Genomic DNA, 13,079 nt, shown 5'->3' with positions numbered 1-13,079 from the left:
AATTATCCCAGATTCAGGAGAGGCACTCTGCGACGTTTGCCTCGAAACGAAGATGCGTCGAGAGAAACGAGGGAGATGCGCACCAAGATCTGAATTACTGGAACTTGTCGGAATGGACATATGTGGCCCATTTCCACCTAGTTTGACCGGGAACAAATATTTCATTCAGATTGTCGACTACTCGAGTCGAAAAGGCTGGGTACTGCCGATCCCGGATCGCAAGGTCGATACAGTAAGGCCGATACTGGATCGATGGAAAATGTCTGCAGAATTGGAATCCGGAAAACGCCTTTTGGCTGTGCGTACCGACAACGCCCCGGAGTTGATCAACATCGTTGATTCCTGGAATAAAAGCCATGGCGTTAGACATGAGAGAACAATTCTTCATTCTTCCTGGCAGAATGGCGTGGCAGAGAGAGCCATTGAAACGAGTGAGGACGGGATGCGGGCACTCCTGAAGGACTCAGGTCTCCCAGATGTGTTCTGGGACGAAGCCGTCAGGGCCAACATGTATGTACGCAATCGGGTCCAAGCTCCCAGGGGAGCAACGCATAGTGTAACACCCGAAGAGGCCTGGAGCGGCAAAAGACCAAGCATCGATCACCTGCGAGATTGAGGGTGCAAGACGCATTCCTACGTGGATCCGAAATCTGTCCCAGGGTCGACGAAATTGTCAGATCGAGGCCGAGTCGGCGTTTTCGTGGGCTATGAGGAAAACATCACGAAGCAATTCCGAATTTATGCCCCAGACGTTGGTCACGTCATCAGGGCAAGCATTGTGAAATTTGACGAATCGGTTCGAGGGGGAGACATGGAGCTTAATCTCCCCGTGGCGACAAGATCTGCAGACCCGATAAAGGAGAAAAGATCCAAAGGTCGATCAGAAATACGATTCATCGAGTACAAGGGCCCGGAGGGTTCAAAATACACTGCTCCACGTCCCGAGAACAAGGCACAAGGACAAACTGAAACACGAGAGATGGAATCGAGCCAAGAGCCAGCAGATAATAGCAAGGAAACGAAAGAATTGGGAGCCCAGACCGAGGAAGGGCTACAGGCACCAGAGAGACGTGGGACGAAGCGAGAACGAGAGGAAGACGCGTTGACTGATGACAGAGAGACGAAGCGACTTGAGCTTGCGCACTTCCTTGAGCATTTGCATCAGGTGTTCACAGCCTCTCTGGAGACCATATGGACGGCTGAGGCGAGGACGGTGCCGATACCGAAAACCTACGAAGAAGCCGTCAACCACCCGAAATGGGGACCATATTGGAGGAAGGCTGTACACGAAGAATTGCGGCAATTAATTCGTAACAAGACTTTCCGAAATGTCAAGAGGAGCGAAAGGATGAACTTGGTCACCTCAAAATGGGTCTTTGCTGTGAAGCACAGGGTGGATGGATCCATTGACCGGTTCAAAGCAAGGTTAGTTGCCCGTGGCTTCACTCAACGGTATGGAATAGATTTCCACGAGACATTTGCTCCGACGATGCGAGCCGACGCTCTGCGGATTCTACTAGCCATCATTGCTCTTGAAGACCTGTAGGCGCACCAGATCGATGTCAATAATGCGTTCACCGAAGCAAAACTAAAAGAGACTATATATATGGAACCGCCTCCTGGGATGGATGTGCCAAATGGGCATGTACTGCAGGTCTGTCAAAGCTTGTACGGGCTGAAGCAGGCAGCTCGTGATTGGTATGACCTGTGTTCGTCGGCACTTCGCGAAATGGGTTTCGAGCCTCTTGTCAGTGAACCATGTGTGTTCCGTAACAAGAAAACGGGAGTTCTCGTGGGATTGTACGTGGACGACATGGTGATTGCCGCGAGGACGGTGCAAGAAGTTCAGCGCTTCAAGACTGAATTCGGGAAACGCTTCAAGATCAAGGACCTGGGTGAACTCTCCCGTGTACTCGGCATTCAGATCAAACGGGACCGTACAGCGCGCACTATGTATCTTGATCAAAGCGCGCACATCGAAAAACTCTTGCGAGAATTTGGGATGGCGACAAAAGGCAAAGGATCCGCGTCAGTTCCGCTCAATACACAAGTTGATCTCTGGAAAATGGCCGGAGAGAACGAACTCACCAGCAAGGGACGACAGATATACCAGCGACAGATAGGCAGCGTCATGTACCTGATGGTATACACGCGACCTGACATCGCGTTCGCCACCAGTCGACTCGCACAATTCATGACCTGTCCCACGAAAAGACATTCAGGAGCGATGAAAACACTGCTGAAATACCTGAGAACGACCCAGGACTTGAAGATCAAATACAGTCCTCATGGTCAATCGGCGACACGATGCATCGGTTTCACAGACTCGGATTTTGCTGGTGACAAGTCGGACCGAAAGTCGACATCCGGAATGGTATTCATGCTTGGTGGCGGTCCGGTGGCATGGCGAAGCCGAAAGCAGACAGCGGTTGCAACCTCAACAACAGAAGCAGAATACGTTGCAGCTGCAATGGCGGCAAAGCATGCGAAATGGATCTCCCAGTTCCTTAAGGACCTGGGATACAGCAGATACGTTGATGGCGCAGACGGTACGGCCCCAATTAGACTCTCCCTAGACAACAAAGGAGCACTAGACTTGGTTAAGCAGCCGCAAATCAATGACCGGTCCAAGCACATTGACGTTGCGTTCCACTTCATCAAGGACCTCTGGGTGCGGAAGGTCATTGACTGTGTCTACATTCCCACGCGGGAAATGGTTGCTGATGCATTGACCAAGCCACTCCCAAAGGCAAGACTTACGGAACTCCGCGTCAAGATGGGACTTAGCGCCAGGGGGAGTGATATATGACACTCATCAGTATCGAGATGCGATCGAGATCTCATCACATGCGTTCAGGACGATCTCGATCGAGGGGGAATGTTGTGGATCTGGGCAGCTGGTACTCGTCTAGTGTCAAGATTCCATCACGTGATCTACTCAAGTCTGGTCACAAAACATCACGATACATGAATCGGCTTCACGAGAAATGTGTGTGGGCCGAAAGAAAAATTTGCTCGGTTAAGGAGTCGGATATTCACTTGTGTGGCTCATGTATATAAGATCAAGTTTTCTCACCACTCAGCACAAGAACAATACAACACACAGACAGACAGACAGAGAGCACCTGCGACCATTCCATTGGCTCTGTTGTATGACACTCCTAGTTTATACTAGTGCAGAACGCCCGTTATTACAACATGTACTATACCTCTTTCCGCAAGTAGACAACCATCGGGACTTGTTTTTCAACGGCGTTGCTGTAAGTCTGCACTTCTGCCAAACCGGTTATTAAACAGAGGGCGGTCACTTGACGCCAGAACGAGTAGCGACAAGGGTGTTTCGCTGACATTGAGCAACCAGATGAAGCTTATCAAATCCAACATGCGACAGTTTGGCTCTCGCAAAGTCAAGCGTAATTCGAGCATTCAACCCGTTGAACGTGCACTGGTTGGCCCGGATTGGTCTGGATATCATTTTACATGTTGCAGGTCAATTCGTTTGCAAATCAACGCTATCGGGTAGACCCCTCCCTGTTTCTCCGACTGAAGCCTATGGCCCAGAAACTCTAGCCGAATTTGCGCATAAAATGAAATCTTCTAATGACACAGGTTATGGGACATTCCTCCAGTGTCCCCCAAAAAGTGATGATTGTGGTCCCGGAGCCTGCATTTGGCTCAGGATAAGGATCTCTTGACCGTGTTAAACTCGGCGCTCGCCAGAATTTGAACTGGAACGCATGTGTGTTGTAAAAGTCACCAGGTTTGGGCTGTGTTAATGAAGGTGCCGATCTCTAGTATCTCTTGCTGTTTGTTGTTCGATAAAGTTAGTTCATACAAGGTTCTTACCGACACTCCATTTCCCTATGCCAGCACTGACTTAGAAATTCATAGCTAGTACTCTTGAAGCATTTTCTCATGACTCATGAGTCATTTCTGCAATTATGCAATAAAAGAGTCATAATCACATTTCTTTCCATGGCCCACTGCAAGTATATGCCCTAGAATTCGCCGATTACTATCAGCACGTGACTTAATTTTGTCACGTGACCAAAATACCCTCGATATGCCAACTGGAGTAATCAATCAGCTCTGATGGAGGCGCCGCAGCTCGCGATTCAAGCTCCTGAGGATTTGTTATTGTCTAAAAGCCACTTCCTATATTATTGAAATGATGTATCGAATATTTGAGAATCTACCTGATTAAACTAGGTCAACTATAACTGCTCGATCGGCACTAACAAGCAGCCCGAGCACTTCGCACATGAAGCAACAAAGATCATGTCGACCGACACCGAGCGACAGCTGCTCGTCTCGCTGAGCAGGCTGGATGAGCTAGAAACGAAGGTACATACCAATATAAAGTCCAAAAAGGAGAAATGCTGATCTTGGATTAGATTCACCAACTTCGCACTCTCCTCCCCAACCGCCTTCTGGCCCCGCTAGCACCGATCATCAACCCGCAACGAGCCGGTGCGGCAGCATCGCGGATTAATAGCCATAGTGATAATGCTAGCGCTACCATCGCCCGCAATCCCGCAGCGCTGAGCGATGCTCTCGCTAAATCCGCGCGTGACGGCGTCGCAGAGGTCGAAGCGTTTAAGAGCGCATGGCGCACTCCGGAACTGCGTAGTGTGTGGGAACGGGTAGAGGAGAGTCTTCGCAATAGCAGCAACGCCGAGGATGCCACCGTACCGTTTCTGCGGGAGAAAGGGAGGAGTAAGGAGGATTATGAGCGATTACTCCGTGAATTGGATGAGAAGGAGGCACTTCCTCAACAACAGCAACAGCAGCCTCCCGTTGTTGCTACGGACTCTGCGCGGGATCAACAACAAGACTGGCGATCTATCGTCTCCTCCTCGTCCTCGCTGCGGAATTTCCACTCGCAACTGAAGATTCTCGCCTGTCGCGCTGACGCCGGCCCTATTGACCCGAATAACGATGGTAATAACCGGCCGCATCTAACCATCCTCTTCCCACCAGCTGGCCTCTCACTCGATCTGTTTTGCATTTCGGTTCTGTCATCCTCATCTCCGGGCCAGCAGCAACAACAACAACCCCCCACTGAATGGCGCGTGGCGCCTCACTCTTCATCATCCCGCTCGCCGACCAAGCTGGAGTCACAAGTATGCTCCGTGCTCAACGCAAGACCTCGTCGGTGGGACTTTCGGTATTTGATGGTTCGTGTACTCCCTTTTCCCTGAACCTCGTAATGCGTTTACTAATCGGAATCGGAATGAAAGGAAATGATCGCGTCGTACGCAAATCTCAGACAGCAACCCTGCGGAAAATGCGGGATGTTGCTTGACAAGCAGGCGCAGTTACCGTTCGTGCGACGTGAACATGTCTCGACCTCGTCACCAACATCTGCGACGTCGTCTTCGTCCGCTACGGCAACGGCAGATGGGCAAACAGCGGCGGCACCTCGTCCTGCAGGTGCTGGTAGTGGTGGCCACCATGAGTCGGGAAGTAGATGCCCAGGACGAAATTGGGTGTGCTATCACATTGGATGCGACGATGTTACTCAGCTTGGTGATATGATGAGATAGATTATGCTGCGATCTATGATGACTAGGTAGTGCTCGTGAGTTCAATTACATATCGCTGTACTATGTAACAAAAACAAAACACATGCCCCCTTTACTCCGTACCGTCCATGGAAACCCCAGATTAAAACATATGTTGAGTTGGAACTCATGATGCAGAATACAGACGATCAGAAAATCGAAATGCACCATCATGAGAAAACCCCGAAACCGCTGGCAAACAAGGTAAATGATGTCACCACGATGGCCGCCATTGTCAGCACGAAGCCGATAGCCTGGCGCTCTTTATCCGACATTGCTGAGTTGCAGGTTGCGCAGACATATTCTACTCATATCAGCAATGCCCCTGATAGGAAGAGGGCCGTAGAACTCACCATCCAAAGGCGTATACGGCTGCGGCTTGTACATGCCAAACGGATGTTGCATCGGTGCCAGATGGCCCGCCTTGGCAATATCATCAATCTCCGTACCGGCCTCCTTGATGATCAGTGTATACGTCGCTGTCAGGAGCGGCGCCGTGCCGGAAGCGGCGAACTTTTCCGTATCCCAGACAACGGAGGACTTGGCGAAGCTCATGTTGCTGGCAATCGTGTACATGGCATCGTTAAGTGTGCAGGTGGCCAGCACGTCAATCGCCGAGGGCTCAATGATGAGCGAAGTGTAGTTCCAGCCGAAGGTCACTTTGTCGCCAATCTTGTAGTATGTTGTCGACGTTGCAGGGGGTTCGGTGAGGGAGGCGGCGCCGGGCCCGAGGCGTGGATCGACCGAGGTAGTCTTAGACTTGGTCTTTGTCTTTTTTCCATCATCGTCCTCATCGTCATCTTTGGAGGAGGATTTGGTTGGCTTGCTCGAAGACGTCTCTTCTTCATCGTCCGATGATGACGAAGTTGAAGATTTTTCTTCCGTCGTCGTCGTCGTCGACGACTCCTCGCTATCTGAGCTAGAGGTTTCCTCATCCTCTGTAAAGTACCATCTGGTTAGCAGGGCTTCATGTAACACCACCTCCCCTGTGCAAGTTGCAACTCACGTCGCTTAGCTATGGCCATCGGTGTAATCTGCGGTTCTGGTGCTGACGCCCGTACTACTGCCAGGCATGCTAGCAGCACGAGCATCAAAAAACACCATGATGACGAGGCACGCATCTTGTTCTTGTCTAGGAGAGTCCAGGGGCCAGTTACCCCTAGAAAGAGTCAAAACGGATGGACGTAGGCAAGATAATCAGAGGTCCACGAGTTTAAGAGAACGGACAAATTCTTTCCTCTCACGACAGAGTGAATTCGCAATCGACGATTAGACAGACCCGGCCAAGCTGAATGTACGAAGCCGAATGCCAGGCGGAGTTGAGTCACCGAACGGCGTCGAAATCGAATGCCGCTGCCGAAAATGTCAGGTGTCCGTCCCTCCCTGAAAGCGAGCGTCGACAAAACAAAAGCGAGTGAATATCAAACTATGGATCGACAACGAACGAAGGACGCTGCTGAAGAGTTGCGTGGGAAATTCAAAAGTGGACAAGAGTTTAGATTGGCTGTTTTTGTTGTTTTGCTACGATCAGGTTCTGTTCTATTCTTGGTCTGAGACAAGCCGACCAGACTCCGCTTGCTTGGGTTACGGTTTGCCGTCTGGCATGCTGGTCCATACCACCTTAGCTCCGCTGCATTTCGCAATCGGAAAGAACTCATGATTTCGAAATGCAAGTGGCACATGGACTCCTGTTGACTGACCGAAAACTCGAACTGCCACCGAACGACGAATAAGTTCCTCCTTACCAAGTTACGGGTTTCCTAGTGCACTCCGCAGTCGACGGCGATCATGGGATCTCCAAATGGACAATGATCACGTGATCATATTAGACATTAAGATTTGGTATACCTTACGTAATGTCATACAGCCAATCATGTCATCCCCCATCTCGGCCCGTGATAGACTAGACTATGGATCGACGTTTAGGTCCAAGCGGCCTTGGCCGAGGTTATTCCATGCTCCTCCTCCTCAAGCCCAGCGCCAAACTCGATCATGCTTCCTCCGTCACGAGGGACACTCGCTGGCAAGTACTCGGGAATCCTTGGTCAGCGCGCGACTTGACAATCCAGAACAACTGAGGCGCGTTATGCCACCAGTCGCAGACTACCACCACATCGTCAGCGAGAGAACGGAAACCACTAGCTTAGGCCTGCCGTAGGAGCGGATGAACTCACCCAGCCATCCATCAAACTGCGGATCTCTATCCCAGCTAACCTCATCATCGTCGTCGATGCTGAAACCGGGAGTGCTCGTGCCGGCGTTGATTCTGACAAACTCCCAGCCTAGCCTTTTTGTTAACCATAGCTGTGGTGTTGAAAGGGATGGGTTAAGCATGGGTGAACTCACCTGCATAATTATTCGCCGGATCCATCGTCAACCCCCATGTAAACCCTTGCCCCGTCGTATCCTCTGTCTGCAGGCTAGTGTCATCCTTGAGCACGAACGTGCTGGCTGTTGACTTGTCTGTCGTAAGGACTGCATCGCTGAGACCCGCCCCCGTGTGGTACGATTGCAGGTAGAGGTCGCCAGGCGACGTCTTGAGATGGAATGGTGCTTGTGCGCGTCGTTGTAGGTGTTGAGGTCGTGGATGGCCGAGGACAGGATGGAGAAGAATGGTCGTAGCTGTGAGGACGGTGAGGAATAGCTTGTTTATGGCCATTGTTTACTAGAACACAACACTCCGCAGTTAAACAGAATGATTGGATTTCGAGACGTGTTGCACTAGATTAGGAAGAGGTAAGTCGAATGAATGAAAAGGATATCTTGGAGCTTTTATAAGAGCTTGGGTTGTTATGATGTTGCCCCGGATGAGCACCCGGGTTGATCGGCAGACGATCAGCGGAGTTTAGTCGCTCCGTCAGTGCACGCGATGACGTTGACGTGTCCAAGCCTCGGAATTGTTATGTTCGAAGGTGAATGAAGTTATTCCAGAGCAACAACTCATTTTTAAAAATTCCAGTCTAGAATCCCGATCAATTCCAACCAAGTCTATTTATAAATACACGTCTGGCATGTAACTATGTTGGCCAATGGTACAAGTTCAAGCTTTCGCATACTCCTTCTTCAAGGACCACTTCCCGCGTCCATTGCGTCCACCCTTCTCCAGCACCGCCATTGTCTTGAGCATCTCCTTAAACTCCGCTGACCGCTGCGGTGTCGTGCAAAACCGGTTGAAGTGGTCGATCAACATCTGCGTGTATACCGATCCGCCGTGGGCGATCATGAAGTCGCGGATCATTGCCATGAAGTCAGGAGCACGGTTGGGTGCCGGACTGCCGCGGGCGCTGCTCGAGCCGGACGACGTCGTCGCCCCAGACGCAGACCGCGTTGCCAGGTTAGCAAGAATGCTAGCCGACGACGGACCCGCACCGCTGCGTCGGGCGGTGCTCCGTCCGCCACCGAACCCAGATGGTGATGGTGCGGCGTCGTCCGGCCGTCCGGCAATCCCAAACTGGCCGGTCCACGTTGGCGTGCCGATTGGCACAGAACGTGCCATCTCGCCTGCCTTTCGCAGCTCGGCGGCCGCTTCAGCTGCTACGCGCCGCGCCTCGGCTTCGATGATCTTCGGGTCGGCGGCTACCACGCGCTTCCCGTTCACGATCTGATCGTGTTCCAGCGCAGTATGCACGCCGGAGCGAGCAAAGATGGCTTCCATGAGTCGGCTCTCCGAATTGGATTGATTCCGCTCCTCGGCTGCCTCCTTGCCCTCTTCGTCGTTTTCCTCCTTATAGTCCTCCACAGCAGCCACGCCGGCAACGTCCTTGACCTTTTCCTTGTCATCCGTCGATGCCGTGTTCTTCGTAGGAAGACCCCTCCTTTTCTTTCTAGCCGCCTCACGATCCTCGTAAGTGGCTCTGGCATTAAAGAGGGTACTAGTCTCCGTCGGACCCTCATCCCCTAACGAGAACAAATCGTAGAGATTGCTCATCTCAAACGTTTGCCTCTGCTTGGGATCCTTGAGCACCTTGTTTGTCAAAAATTGCTTGAAGATCTGTCGGTGGTAAATCTTCTCTTCAATCGTGCCCGCCGTCATCAAGCGGTATATAGTAACGTCCCGCTTCTGGCCTAATCGCCAGGCCCGCTCGCGTGCCTGAACATCTGTCGACGGGTTCCAGTCTGGATCATAGATGATCACCCGATCGGCTCCCGTCAGGTTCACACCCAACCCGCCAACTTTAGTCGTAAGCAGAAAAACATGGATGTCAGGGTCATTGTTGAACTCGTCCACAAGGCTCTGCCGGAGCTGGATCGGTGTGTCACCGTCCATCCGTCGGTAACGGAATCCGGTCAGCGATTTGATAAACTTTTCCAAAATGTCCAGCATGATCCGATGCTGCGCAAAGAGTAGTGTCTTGTGCCCCGTGTCTTTCCACAGCTCCAGCAAGGACTTGACGACTTGCATCTTGCCTGACTTGGCCGGGTCACCGTAGTCTGCTCGTGATGAATACAGCTTGTGCCCCTGCAAGTCTGGGTGATTGCAAATCTTGCGGAGGATGTCGATCCCGTAGAGCATCTGCCTCCGCCCAGCAAAGATCGCCGACATCTCATCTGAGCCAAGAAACGCCTCGTACGCTTTCCGTTGAAGCGGGGTTAGTTTGCAAAACAGCACCTGCTCGCTCTTCTTCGGGAGGTCTGCGGCCACGTCGACTTTGAAACGCTGCAACAGGTACGGACTGATCGCCTCCTTGAGCGTTTCCGCGCACTTGGCTGCTGTCTGCACCTGTAGATTCGACGCGTTTGCATAGCCACCTTGCCGGATTGGAAACTCGAATTGGTTCCGAAAGTCAACCAGCGTACCTAGGCGCATGGGGAAGACAAAATCGAAAAGCGACCAGAGCTCAGTCAAATTGTTCTGCATTGGCGTGCCCGATAGAATCAGACGATGGGGTGTGCGCAGTTCCTTGCAGTGGATGGTGATGGAAGTGTTTGGATTCCGGATCTTGTGTCCTTCATCTAGAATGGCACACCCCCATTCAACTGGAATCAGAACCGGGGCGTACGTCTGCAGACCCGAGTACGTTGTCACTAGGACGTGCCCGTCTTTGACTACACGGTCGACGATCTTCTTGGCTGCCTTTTGAGCTCCCGTCATTGTGTGCGGTCGATTGGGATCCCATATCTGGGAAGCAAGGGCATTCTCGCGGTTACTTTCGCTTTTCACATTCATCATGCCACTGCCCGATGTGTGCAAGATAGACACTCGAAATGGTGGCCACCAGCGATGAAACTCGGTCACCCACTGCTTCATCACCGTAGCCGGTGCCACCACAATGACTGGCTTCTTCAACATGTCGCTGTGGTGCAGACCGGCAAGAAACGAGATTACTTGAATGGTCTTGCCTAGTCCCATCTCATCTCCAATAATGCCACCGACTCTCTGCTGGTAAAGCTCCCACAACCATTGGACCCCGGTTTTTTGGTAGTCGAAGAGAACCGGATAGATATCGCCAGGTAACCGGAAGCCACCGTCGAACTCGGCATCCGGCACCGTCGGATGCGGAAGCAGCCATTCTTCGCTAGGTTGATCTTCGCTGCGCTGCTCGTCCGTCCTTTGTTCCTCTGTCTCAGTTCGCTTCTGTTTTGCGCGCTCTCGAGCGGCAGCCCTACGACGGATCCAGCGATGCAGCCGGCGTTGATAGACCTTTTCATTGCCGTCATCCAGCCCGCGGAGATCCTCCACCTCATCCTCAGTATCCGTTGTGGATGCCCGGCGACTGCGTTTCTTAACTGTTTTGCGAGGGGAGACATCGGATTCCTCAGCCAAAGAGACTTCACTCTCTTCGCTGGTCTCCTCGTAAGCGACAAAATCTTCATTTTCCTCTATCTTCTTTGGCGTTGCAGTTTTGGAGACTTTCCGTCGTTTCGAAGGGCGGCCAGCGGTTTCTTCCTCAGTGGACTCCGATATCTCATCGAACTCGAGACCCGGACGTCGAAGGTCACGATGTGAGACTGAGCCTCTCTTCCGCGCCTCCTCAAGCGCCTCGGCCTCGTCCCGCTCGTCTTCAGCATCCATCAACGCGTCACGCAAACTGGCTAACGGACCTTCTCTCGGACCCGAGCCCATTTTTGAAAACGGAGTGATCTTGCCCGTCCGGATCAGATAATCCCGACGAGACTCGCCGGGAAGTCTTCCCGACTCCGTCACCGCGGTAGCATCCTGCTGTTGATGACGACTGTCTATCCGCTGCTGAATATCTTTGATATCCTCTTCCAGGCCGGATAGTCGCTCCTGTGCTTTCGTAATCTCAGATTGAATCCGGACGCTCTGTGCAGGCCCTATCCGTTGCGACAGGCGCTGATAAAGTTTTAAGATGTGACCTTCCACTTTACTGTTCTCATGGTCAACAAAGACCCGGACCACGGCCACAAAAGGTCAACATACTCCTTCTCCGCTCTTGTCCGTTCCAGCCGCCTGGTATCACGCTCGTTCTCCTGCTCCATCAGGAGCCGGTCGGCCTGGTGATCGTCAGCATCCAGTCAGTCCCCATCAGAGATGTGGACACACCTGGCGGCCGACTTCACGCTCTAAATCATCCTGATCGCGGACATTTGCGTTCAGTTCCCGGAGTCTACTCGCCTCATCTTGTGGAACGGACATCTCCGAAGTTGAGGCGGGAGGGCCCGTTTCCTTCTCTGCTGTATTCCCGGCGATCTCCTCTGGCCGTGAGGGCGCGTCTGCAGCGGCGTCGGTCAGATTGTTGCCTTCCATAGTCTACTTGGTATAGACAACGATAAATCGTCGTTCGTCAGGATTTCCACGGGACAAAGACTCGATAATCGAGATACTGCAGATTAACAGTAAATACTCGAGAATTTCTCAGTATTTTCTATCACTTGTGATCATTCAAAGCAGGCTAGTCGCTCAAATCTTGCAATTTCTTCGTCGCGCGCAGATCGGCCTGCCGCAATACGCGCGTTCAGTCGACACTTGAAACGGCCCTAGCAATAAACTCGTCTTTCAGAGCACTGCCACTTCGAAACAGGCCAGGATGAATTCTCCCTCTAGGAATACAGTGCAAAGAAACGGGCATTTCAGAGCGCCCCCCAGGAAAACCCGAGCTGATGAGCTCGCCGTGCCTATGGCACAGGGTGCCGGCAGAATTCTGAGCGCGTTCACCGCCTTAGGCATTCTCCGTCGCGATGAGTCATAACGAATCCACGTGATTAACCTATGATTACATTATCCAGTCTCGGCTGGGAGGCTGAACTCCAGGTTCCGGATTCTGCACAACCCCAGAGGTCTGGGGTTCTGGCTGAGGCATCTCGAAGCTGAAGTACTCGGCTAGAACCTCCACATACCCATTTTCTCTCCACGCGTACACCATCTGGGTTGAATCACCGGTCCGTGTATTCTGCACTGAGGAGCCGTTTTTAGTCTGTGTCGAAGTGATGCCCAAACCTCCGTTAGGATTTTGGATCCGAGAGACCAAGACTGAAAACGGCCAACCCCCGACAAATGGGTGCTTTTGCTTGTCCAATTTGGTCATAGAATTCATGCTCGTAGCCATGCCCCGG

The 13,079-nt window shown here is 52.1% G+C and overlaps 7 protein-coding genes across 7 annotated transcripts; 3 read left to right on the top strand and 4 right to left on the bottom strand.

The window, feature by feature from the left end:
* Positions 1-811: 811 nt before the first annotated feature.
* Positions 812-1,546, top strand: VTN49DRAFT_370 (uncharacterized protein; the record flags this gene model as incomplete). Its single annotated transcript, XM_069411564.1, has 1 exon — positions 812-1,546. The coding sequence occupies one exon, from the start codon at positions 812-814 to the stop codon at positions 1,544-1,546; it is 735 nt and encodes a 244-aa protein (XP_069271544.1).
* A 78-nt stretch (positions 1,547-1,624) lies between these two features.
* Positions 1,625-2,809, top strand: VTN49DRAFT_369 (uncharacterized protein; the record flags this gene model as incomplete). The annotated part of the gene is made up of 1 exon (XM_069411552.1): positions 1,625-2,809. One exon carries the CDS (start codon positions 1,625-1,627, stop codon positions 2,807-2,809), a length of 1,185 nt encoding a protein of 394 aa, XP_069271543.1.
* A 1,469-nt stretch (positions 2,810-4,278) lies between these two features.
* On the top strand, positions 4,279-5,546 carry VTN49DRAFT_368 (uncharacterized protein; the record flags this gene model as incomplete). Its single annotated transcript, XM_069411542.1, has 3 exons — positions 4,279-4,344; positions 4,395-5,177; positions 5,241-5,546. The coding sequence occupies 3 exons, from the start codon at positions 4,279-4,281 to the stop codon at positions 5,544-5,546; spliced, it is 1,155 nt and encodes a 384-aa protein (XP_069271542.1).
* Positions 5,547-5,734: 188 nt separating this feature from the next.
* VTN49DRAFT_367 (uncharacterized protein) lies at positions 5,735-6,685 on the bottom strand (the record flags this gene model as incomplete). The annotated part of the gene is made up of 3 exons (XM_069411531.1): positions 5,735-5,868; positions 5,918-6,502; positions 6,571-6,685. The coding sequence occupies 3 exons, from the start codon at positions 6,683-6,685 to the stop codon at positions 5,735-5,737; spliced, it is 834 nt and encodes a 277-aa protein (XP_069271541.1).
* Positions 6,686-6,733: 48 nt separating this feature from the next.
* Positions 6,734-7,222, bottom strand: VTN49DRAFT_366 (uncharacterized protein; the record flags this gene model as incomplete). The annotated part of the gene is made up of 2 exons (XM_069411520.1): positions 6,734-6,947; positions 7,182-7,222. 2 exons carry the CDS (start codon positions 7,220-7,222, stop codon positions 6,734-6,736), a joined length of 255 nt encoding a protein of 84 aa, XP_069271540.1.
* A 332-nt stretch (positions 7,223-7,554) lies between these two features.
* VTN49DRAFT_365 (uncharacterized protein) lies at positions 7,555-8,223 on the bottom strand (the record flags this gene model as incomplete). The annotated part of the gene is made up of 3 exons (XM_069411509.1): positions 7,555-7,667; positions 7,739-7,846; positions 7,911-8,223. The coding sequence occupies 3 exons, from the start codon at positions 8,221-8,223 to the stop codon at positions 7,555-7,557; spliced, it is 534 nt and encodes a 177-aa protein (XP_069271539.1).
* Positions 8,224-8,604: 381 nt separating this feature from the next.
* VTN49DRAFT_364 (uncharacterized protein) lies at positions 8,605-12,273 on the bottom strand (the record flags this gene model as incomplete). Its single annotated transcript, XM_069411498.1, has 3 exons — positions 8,605-11,893; positions 11,947-12,020; positions 12,070-12,273. 3 exons carry the CDS (start codon positions 12,271-12,273, stop codon positions 8,605-8,607), a joined length of 3,567 nt encoding a protein of 1,188 aa, XP_069271538.1.
* Positions 12,274-13,079: the final 806 nt, after the last annotated feature.

Source organism: Thermomyces lanuginosus, assembly GCF_041956635.1.
Source record: "Thermomyces lanuginosus strain ATCC 200065 unplaced genomic scaffold VTN49scaffold_15, whole genome shotgun sequence".
Lineage (NCBI taxonomy): Eukaryota > Fungi > Ascomycota > Eurotiomycetes > Eurotiales > Trichocomaceae > Thermomyces > Thermomyces lanuginosus.
The sequence above is the reverse complement of the archived record's forward strand: the minus strand, read 5'-3'. Positions and strand labels throughout refer to the sequence as shown.